Genomic DNA, 10,783 nt, shown 5'->3' on the forward strand with positions numbered 1-10,783 from the left:
CACGATACAAAGATGGCCATGGTTTTTTGTGTCATTGTTTCATTTTACAGGATTGTGTAAGCAATCTTGTCAAATTTACATCAATGTTTATGTGGATTGACAGCCATAAATAAAAATTATAATGATTGCTATGACTTCCCTATTTTTGACCTATTTTACTTGATCACAACAGATCAGATACATCAAATTGAGCTATTATTAAATGTTTGTGGGAATTCTCATAATGGGCTTGCTAAGATAAAACATCCTCTTATTGCCCAGAGGGCAGAAAGAGTTAAAAAGGGATATAAAATTAATATAGAAGAATTTAAGTTTATTTGCTAAAATATACAAACTTTATTAAACATAACACATAAATAAAAATTCTTACATGGAGAATACTTTTGCATTTTGAAATATCTTTTAAAAAAAATCTATTTTCTTGAACATTTCTTATGATTCTTAGTTTCGGTTACCTTGTTTCTTTTTGTAGAGTTTTTCCTATTTAAATTAAACAAAAAATTCATATTAATCAATATAAATGGCAAAACTTTTAGAGGAGATAAGTATTGAATTAAAAACTAATAAAATTGTCTTTATTAACAAACATTTATTACGGCATTTCTTATAAAGATCAACAAATACGTCATTCATCGAAAAACCGAAAGCACTCGAGGACCGAAGTGGCAACATTGGTGGTATGTAGATGCATTTGGTACAAAGTAACGTTGGTGGTATATGAGCCAGTGTCACCAAATGCCAAATGCACTGGCATTCTACCAATGTTGCCACTACAGTTCTGACAATCTGGCAAGGAGGGATGCATCCAATAGGACTTTCTATAAGAAACTGACACTATTTAGGTGTTAGATATGTGAAAAACCCACATAATTCTATGTGAGTAGTCCATTGTTCAGATACAAACCTTCAATCAACTAACCAGTGTTTTATTCACTCAACCATTGATGGGTTAAGTACATAAGGAAGTTAGTATTAATTACCAATGCCCAGGTCCAGACCCTGTTTGTGTCGTTTTAAAATTTGAAGTAATTTCAAAAAAATATAACTTTTATAATATAGTAATAGGAGTATACTCAAGTTTGAATTTAAAAGTCACGTGATTTTTGTTTCCTTTGACACCAAATTATGAAATATCTATTAATCCCAAGTTGACATCACGAGTACAAAATCTTTCTAAGCTAGAAAAAGATTAATTTGACCTAAAGATCAGCAATTTTGCCACCATCTTATGACAATAATTTAAATTTTACGTTAATTTTTGATAAATAATTTAGGATATTCTGGGAGAAAAGATTTACCCAACTTGACCCTGCATACCATGCCCGTACACTGCCCATACTTAGAATTCTATTTGAACACTTATAACCTGAAAATATTGCAGTTTGTTTGGCTTATTATTAATGTAATCTAAGCTCAAGTTGTTTTTTGCAGTAAAACCTAAAGTTGAAGAATAAACAGTAAAAAAATCCTGACTTTGAATTAAAGAGTTTAATACCCAATTTTCTCAAGTTTTTCTATGACCATAAATTTACTGTTATTGGTACTATCTCCTACTGTATCGGTAGAAGGATGTCGATGCAAGTTTATAATGGCACGGTGTTGCGTTCGACGACAAGCCATTTTGTTTAGCGTAGTTTTAGCTACATAAGAGAAAACGAAGATCGCACACCCATCAAAGGGTGGACGGTACATAGAAAAAAAGGTTCCAGTTACAAGTACCAACAAATTTGACTTAACGGAACTGTATTATACTGAAAATCTTAAACGTTGTGCCCGAGATCCATAGACAGCTTTGAGTTAATGCAGTTCAACTTATCAACATTTACTACACACAAATAGGTAAATTAGATATAGAACACTCTCTGGTATCAAATAATGTTACATTACGGTAATTAAAAATGATATTAAATGAGTATATTCTGTCTGCAATTAATTGTGTACATTATATAAACTTGAATGCAACTCAAAAGATAAATTTTAAATATTCAGTAGCTATCATACTATATCCATTATGAGTAATTAAACATAAATTTGACTATTACTAACTCTTGGTATAAATTTTAATTAGAGCTAAGACATAAACAAAGTACGTGATTTTTCTATTTATATGATTTTTAGTACCTGATGTCCTAACTCTAATCATAATTTATACTTCAAAGAAATCTGCGAACGAATGAAGATCATCATTCCTAATCACTCGTGCTGACACTCAATGATTGAGCAATTAAAGATGGCAGTTAACTGCTCTGTGGGACCCGGGACCAGATCTGGACAGGTTGAAAATCCCAGGAATTTTCGGGGGCAATCCATCTGTCCCTTGCCACCCCAATCTTGATAATTCACCTTGCCAAACCTTGATAAAAATGTCCACAACAAGGAAACAATTAAAACAAACTGATGATAAGATTTTGCAATGATAGCATTATATTTTTAATATATTAATTAAATAATATGACTTCTTATCCATGTTTTATTTACTTATTTTAAAAATGTAATATTTGGTTACGAAATTCACATAAATTACCTTTTATCCCTTAGTCGCGAAGCTAACGATCCGGGCTCGCCGGAAAACCATATCGTACGATTATTGCCGTCTTTCATAGTATTCATGTTTTTATTCTCGTAACAGCGTAACCAGGAATAGAAATCACCTTGTGAATCTTCCAAATATTTATTTCCTGATAAACAAAACAAGAAAGTTTGGATAGTTTTGGACAAAATTATGATTAAAATCAGTAATTTAAATTACAATAATTACTAAATCGAGTTTTGCAAATTACCGTGCAAGTCGACGACTTCTAAAGGAATGGTTTTGCAAAGACGCAATATATCACCTTCCGCATTATCTTCCGAAATATTTAAACTTTCTAAAACTTTTCTTGCTTCATCAAAAGGTGGAATTTTAGCTCTAGAAATATATATCATGAATGTAATAAAATATATTTTCTTCCTACACTAAATCCAAATTCAGATCAAACATCCAGCAAGGATTTAAAGAAGAAACTCAATCGTGACTACTGCAACTATCATTGGTTCTACACAAACTATATTAACAAGGAAAGAGTTATTGGAGTGTAAAAAATATTGACAAGAGGTGTCTAATTATGATTTTTACTGTATAAATTGCATAGCAGCAATCATAATTAATATCAAATCACTTTAAGTAACAGCCAAGAAGCATCAGTTATAGTACAACCTTCTCGGTGTTTGCAGCTCATCTCGATAATACCATCGGGAAGATGGTATTATCGAGGGAGATACCATCAAAATCAATAACACATATAATACCCGTTTGGTTAAGCATACAGAGGCATTAGAAATAAATAAAAACACATACAAGGAAAATTTAATGTTTTCATTTTAGAATTAAGTTATTTAAAAACAAAAGTAGCTACCGATAACATTCGCTTGTAAAATTTCTTCTAATATTCTACCTGTACAATATTTCAGCTCTCAGATAATTTCCAATTCCATTAAAATACTTCTGATTTAATAATACTTCACAGATAGGTTTGTTGAAAATTGATTGGGACAAATTTACCAAAACATTCTTCCTATATGACAAAAAATTATAGTTTTATTTATTTGACGTCCGAAACAAAAATCTAATAAAACATTTAATCATTCGAAAGCCTTACTTTACCTGAAATCTTCGTATTCTAACATCGGATCCGGACTGCGATCCGAAGACCACTTGTCATTTATTTCCCATTTGCCAAATCTACGAGGATCCACAAAGCTTAGAACCTTGGGCGATTTTTTATTACCCGTATAAAACCTGCAAATTATGAAACTTCTGTCACAAAACCTACAAATGAAGCTTCTATGAAATTTCATTAATTACACTACTCTAGAAAACCATTTACAAAGACTAATTGTGTGTGTATGGAAATCATTTAAGGATGTAGTCCATGGTTTTCTTGGAAATAACAAAGCACAAAATAGTGATATTTTAGTAAAAAAATCTCCCGCTGAACTATAAAAATTTAGGTTGCCGGATGTCCTTAAAAATTCACTTCTTGCATTCTCATCTGGACTTTTTCCCACCAAATTTGGGTGCAGTGAGTGATGAGCAGGGTGAGCAGTTTCAGGCAAATGCCAGAAGAATCAGAAGGCAAAGCCAAAGGGATTCTTGGAAGAAGTATGTTTCTAGCATTACATCTTCCACCAGCTCAAAAGCAGTCTGGGATAAAATCCATAAAATTAATGGGAAATATGCTTCTCACTCCCTGTCCATGTTGGAAAATAATGGCACAATAATCAGTGATTTACAAGGTATTGCTGATTTGTTGGGGGGAAACATTTTTGTCTTCATTTAGCAATATTATGTATAAAACAAATTTTCAGGCTTATAAAGTCCAAACTGAAAAACAATATTTAAACTTCTACTCTCCATCTAATGAGGAATATAATGTGCCATTCAGCAGAATAGAACTATGTACAGCAATCTCTCGCTCGGGGAATACTGCTGTAGGCCCGGATAAAATCCACTACAGCATGATTAAAAATCTGTCAGACAATTCCCTCAGTAATCTTCTGAATCTGTTTAACAGAATATGGACAGAACATACTTTTCCAGACTCTTGGAGGCTATCTAGCATTATTCCCATTCCCAAGCCAGGTAAAGACTGCAAGAATCCCTCTAATTACAGACCAATCTCTCTTACGAGTTGTCTCTGTAAACTTTTTGAGAGAATGGTAAACGGACGTTTGATGTTCCTCTTAGAGGAAAAGGATTACTTTTCACCACATCAGAGTGGATTTCGTAGGAACAGAAGTATCACGAACAATTTAGTAAACCTTGAAACATCCATATCGCGAAGCGTTTGTTAGATGACAGCACTAAGTGTCTGTGTTTTTCGATATAGAGAAGGCCTACAATCGCTGCTGGCAATATGGAATACTCCGTGATCGGCACCAATTCGGATTGCGGGGTAATTTGCCAATTTTTATAAAAAACTTCTACAGAATAGAAGATTCCAAGTCAGGATGGGCACAACTTTATCTAGGCTTTACACACAAGAAGGTGTTCCTCAAGGTTCTATTTTGAGTGTGACTCTGTTCCTAATCAAAATTAACAGCATAGCTAAGTGTCTCCCTCCCAGTGTGAAACACTCTCTGTATGTGGATGACTTTCAGATCTGCCAGTCTAGTAATATGAGTTTTATTGAGAGACAACTGCAAACCTCTTTAAATTGCATAGACAATTGGTCCAAGACCAATGGTTTCAGTTTTAACGTAGAGAAGACCTCGTGCATCCACTTTTGCCAAAGGCGTGGTTTGCACCTGGATCCCGAAATTTACCTAAATGGAGTGAAAATCCCAATGGTCAACGAGGCTGTTTCTTGGTGTTGTGTTCGACCATAAATTGACGTTCCTGCCACACGTGCGTAATTTGAAGAGTAGATGTTTAAAAGCCCTGAACCTTTTAAAGGTACTCTGCTGCTCATCCTGGGGAGCAGACAAATGTTCTATGCTCAGGATTTATAGGGCCCTTGTCCGCTCTAAGCTGGATTATGGATGCATTGTATATGGCTCTGTGCGAGAATCTACTCTTCAGATGCTGGATCCAATCCACCATCAAGCATTGCATTTGTGCACTGGTGCATTTCGAACTTCTCCTGTTCAAAGTTTGTATGTGGATGCTCACGAGCCTCCACTATCTCTTAGGAGAGAACAGTTGTCTCTTTTTTATTATATTAAACAGAGATCTCAGAATAAACTGTTAGCTGATTGTTCAGATACTCAGCTGAAAAGATTATTTGCAGCTCGTGCAAGTTGTGTCCCTACATTCGACATTAGAATGGAGAATGTAAGCAGCACGATTGACCTGGACACAAGCAACATTTCACAGGCCAAGGTCGATAATATATCACCTTGGTCAACTCCTGTGATAAATGTTGACATTAGCTTAAAGCAGTTTCCTAAGGAATCCACCCCAGAATACATCTATAAACAGCACTTTGCAGAAATTCAACACCACGGCAGGAATTTAATTCCTATTTATACTGATGGATCGAAATCGGTTGATTACGTTGGCTCAGCCTTTGTCTGCCAGGATGAGATTGTGGCAGAACAAATTGCACCGAATTCTTCCATCTTTACTGCAGAGTTGCAAGCTATTTACCTAGCCTTAAAATATGTAATCAGGAAAGGTCATCATTGCTGTGTTATTTACACTGACTCAGTTAGTGCACTTCAGGCTTTGATCTCACATGAACCTAGTTCTCACTCTATAGTGATTAAAATTTGCAAACTGTTTTGCCATCTTCTTTTGAGGAATTTCTCTATAAAATTTTGTTGGGTCCCAGGCCATGTAGGTATAAGAGGAAATGAAGAAGCTGACGCAGCTGCAAAGTCAGCAAGTCCTCCTCAGCATACAATGTTTATTGAAGGAGATGACTTGAAGGTGGTCGTCAAAAAACGACTAGCAGAGAGATGGCAAAATGCGTGGAACGAACAAGTCCACAATAAACTACAAGAGATCAAACCTATCATAGAAAATTGGACTCAGAAGAAACTGTATGGCAGGAGACCTGAGGTTATTCTTACCCATTTGAGAATTGGACATACTCGACTGACTCATCAATACCTTTTGAAGGGTGATGACCAGCCTGTATGTCAGTATTGTAAGTACCTCTTAGTGTAAAACACATACTGTGCAATTGCTCTGTCTTTGAGAGGTTGCGTAAACAGTATTTTCAAAATGCAAGTCTGTCAGAGATTTTGGGCCAGAGGTCAAGTCTGGACAATCTACTGGACTTTCTGAAAGTCATTAATATGTATAAAGAGATTTGATCATTTATTTATTATATAGTTTTATTTATTTTGTTTTTTTCACTTAAATTGTTGTATATATTTGTTGTTGTTTTTGATTGTTTGTTTATCTATTTATTTTATTTTATTTTTTATTTGTTTAGTACGTAATTTTTATCATATGGTTTTGATTTGTCTTGTTTAAATTTATTCACCACTTGACCTGGCGCAGCTTAGCCTACATGGTTCTTGCGCCAAAAAACAAGAATCAACCAACCAACCAACCGTGAACAGTTTCACCAGGACATATTGCAAATTGAGCAGCATTACCAAGGATATGGGATGAATTGATGACGAGTGACTACTGCTGGTTTCTGCAAGAGAAGACCCTACCCTACACCAAAGGAAAAAGTGATTATCCGACTCCAGTTATAAAAAGCTTTCGGGTCCTTTTTATGCCTGTTTTAGTTATGTTACACAACGGTTTCTTTTATGTAATCGGCAAAATAAAATACGTGTATTAGAAATTTATTTAGCATTGCACGAAATTTAATATATTGATAAACTTGGTCACTATGGGAAATTCACATTTTTCATCAATTTTTTAATGGTATATAATAAAAATGTGGTGGGTGATGGAGAAAAACTGGCTTCATTTTCAGATTCGGCAAACAAAAAAGAATAAAATTCACTTATTACTGTTTCTATTCCAAAAAATTTTTTTCAATTTGTAGAGTAGTGTATTTATGGTAATTTATTAGAATAGGTTAGGTTAGAAAGGCATCCCACTGTTTCCTTGCTGGAATCAGAGACTAGCCGCCATCTTGGCACCTAGGTAACATTAACCTCAACGACCGACCAAAAATATATTGCACGGACCATATTTTTCTTCGAAACCATTTAAAGTTACGCCAAAGCAACCCCAGCACACGGAAATTTTTTCAAATCAAGTCTTCTATATGTAGTTTGAAAGAGAGATTGGGGACAAAAATTATACCAAGATCTTGGACATTATTGACAATTTGTAGGTATTGTTATCAAGAGAAAAGGTAATTCAAGTGGGTGTTCTGACAAGATTGAAAATCATAATTTTAGTTTTCCTGATATTTGATTACTATGTGTAAATTTACCAAAATATATAAGATAAAACACCTAGTATAGTACCTTAAGTGAGAATGTTTAGGTAAACTGTCAACATCAGTGAACTTGAAACTTCCAGTCATGCCAAATCTCATTAATATGTTTAATTTTTTGACATTTTTCACGTGAATTAAACTTAATTTCAGTTCTTTGCCACGAGAAGTGGCAAAAATACGATATTTACAGTTCCAAGGTATGTCTGGATTCTTGTTGACATCGGATTTCTCGACAGATCCTTCAAAAATCCGATTCTTACAAACTTCGTTGATATAACAACTTGTTAAATATATTTCAGGACCTTCTGGCATTCTTTATTTAGCGATTCTACTATTAAAAACGCATTATAATTGGCATATAAATTTAAATAAACAAAAAACACGACGTCCACTTCCAAATTATAAACAACAGTACAGAAGCACGTGGTTTTGGGAAAAGTGTTGCCAGTCTTGCATTTTACATCTGGCACGATAAATATTCAACTATTTTATTTTTAAAATTAGCTTAAACGTAAAAGAAATGAATGTTTTTATTTATATAAAATTATAAAATGTTTATAGTATTATTAAACCTGAAAAAGTTATCATATATTAAAATCTTTAATATGTAAACAGTTTCTCAAATAACCGCCATCATTCTATTACGCAACATGATTACAAAATAAACGTCTTGTTTCATAATCTTATTAGCGTAATTTTTGATTTGACGATAAATATTTATTTTAATATAAATAATTATCTTTTTAACTTTCGAGTTCGTTAATTATCTGATAGCTTGCATAATTGCAGGGTCCGGATTCGAGTCCTATTCGGAAACCATTAAAGTAATGTTTTTGAATTGATAGGGTTTACCGATAAAACTTACCTAAGCGCTTATTTTGTAGTAGAAGGAAAGATAACTCTATGAGTTCGGATGGGAAACCACGTGAAAAACTGTTTCGGTAAAAAAAAAGACGGCCGCAATTATGCGCATTACAATGGTTTAACTGGTAATTGCGTTAACTGGTATAATGACAATTAGAGAACAATACCCCAACTACACCACTTAAATTAATAGAACCGGTTTAATGTACTGTATATGTAACCCGCTTATAAGGGCATGTGGTTAATGCTCAGCCGTCAGATTTTTTTTTTTTTTTTTTAACTCTTTTCGCCCTGTGGGCACTAAGAGGGCCTCTTTTAGTAGGCCCATTATGGGTTCGGCCAGGCCCACAATGGGGCGACCGGGTGGTGAGAAACGGGGCCCGACATATCCGAACGGACCACCCCCGAAAAATTCCTGGGGATTATTCGACCCGTTCGGATTCGATCCCGGGTCCCCAGAGCGGTAGGCTGCCACCTTTTCCGCTCGGCCATCCGGCCGTCGTGGGCATGTGGTTAATGCTCAGCCGTCAGAAACTTAAAAAGATTCCTCATTTGTATTTCGCAATAAACGCTGCAAAATATAGCGCCGGTTTTGATGTTTGTGATCATGATAATTTGAATCTTATGGTGAAAAAAACGGGCCATTTTGACTTGTATTCCCCATGATAATGATGATACCCATAACAACTTATAGAGATTTGAGTTGGAGTTTGAAGTGATGAGTTAAGATAACGCAACGTATGGAAAATTTACCGAAGAGGTAACGTTTTCCGGAGAACTTTCCATTAAACAAAGACTAGTTTCCTAATGGAAACTAGTTCGACTCGATTCGAGAGAGTTCTCGAAACTAGATCCAGTCATAAGAGAGATCCCACAATCTCACGCGCGCGAGATAATACAAGATGGCCGTGGAACACGTGTCGGGCTATGGACAGCGAAATAAAAAGGATATTGTATTTCGAGACACGATGACATCTGTCTATTATCAGCAGTGCCATTCGGGGTGCCACTGATTATTAGATATATCGCAAGAAAAGGTATTGTATTTATTTCTAGCCAAAACTTCCATTTCGTTTGTCGGTGATTGTCAGGGAAAAATTTTCTGCTAGCGAACCCTTTGTTAACTATTTCGAATATCACTACTGCTTATAAAACAAAGATGAACTGTGCGTGCATTGTAACGTGGATCCGATAAATCACACCCGCCGAATAACTATTTAGTCGGCAACTTCAATATTAATTAAACTGATGCTTATGGTGAAATGTAAAGGAACATATTCGGTATTCTGGTATTTATGACGTCATTGTGATCTTTACAGCTTTTTGGTGGCTTAAATGTAATTTTTTTAATAAATTATTTATAGAAAAAAGCAAGTGTTCGAAAAAATGACGCCTATTAACTATTACAAACAATACAAATCCTTATATCGATTTTTATTAGTGGTTTAGATCGTAAATATTCGAATGCAAGAATATCGAATACATTTCTCTCCCGTCGAAGTAGCTAGCAAATCTCTTTCGTAACTCGGCATACGAACTTTCGCCGCCTAAACCGGTGCTCCAACTGTTTTTAGGATTATTGTCCTCTTGGTTGTGTCTCTTAGTAGTAACGGTCCGTTCTGTGTACACAGAGGTCCTCCTATCATGTCTAACTCCCCCTTGGATAATTTAAACGTTCCCCCATCGCCCACTTTAATATTGTTAAACCAAGTGGGGCGTCTAACGCCGAGAAAACCACCCCCATAAAAATAATAGTTGCATTGTCTAAGATACAATTCCTATTATTCTATTTGTAATACATGCTCATTTATACCCATTTCTGGTTAGCGAAGCGAAACGTTTCCGTTGACTCAAATCTAAAAGTAAGTGATTCGCTCGCATTGGAAAATGCCGTGCTACACAATTCAGGGGTTTCTCTTATCACCCGATGTAAAAACCAACGCTTAATTCAAGGAGTTAAATTTAGTCGATTAAACCCAGAGTTAATTTAATAGGTGACAATTTCTAGTGATTTTGAAACAACTCGA

General features: G+C 35.0%; 1 protein-coding gene across 1 annotated transcript; it reads right to left on the reverse strand.

Annotated features, from left to right (window-relative positions):
- Window positions 1-309: 309 nt before the first annotated feature.
- Window positions 310-8,294, reverse strand: LOC136981786 (endonuclease 8-like 1). Its single transcript, XM_067278160.1, has 6 exons — window positions 7,921-8,294; window positions 3,644-3,778; window positions 3,435-3,554; window positions 2,781-2,908; window positions 2,525-2,678; window positions 310-480 (listed from the first exon to the last, which is right to left on the reverse strand). The coding sequence occupies exons 1-6, from the start codon at window positions 8,202-8,204 to the stop codon at window positions 414-416; spliced, it is 888 nt and encodes a 295-aa protein (XP_067134261.1). The 5' UTR covers window positions 8,205-8,294; the 3' UTR covers window positions 310-413.
- Between the last annotated feature and the right edge of the window lie 2,489 nt (window positions 8,295-10,783).

This window comes from Centruroides vittatus, unplaced genomic scaffold, assembly GCF_030686945.1.
Source record: "Centruroides vittatus isolate TY-2023 unplaced genomic scaffold, ASM3068694v2 contig_794, whole genome shotgun sequence".
Lineage (NCBI taxonomy): Eukaryota > Metazoa > Arthropoda > Arachnida > Scorpiones > Buthidae > Centruroides > Centruroides vittatus.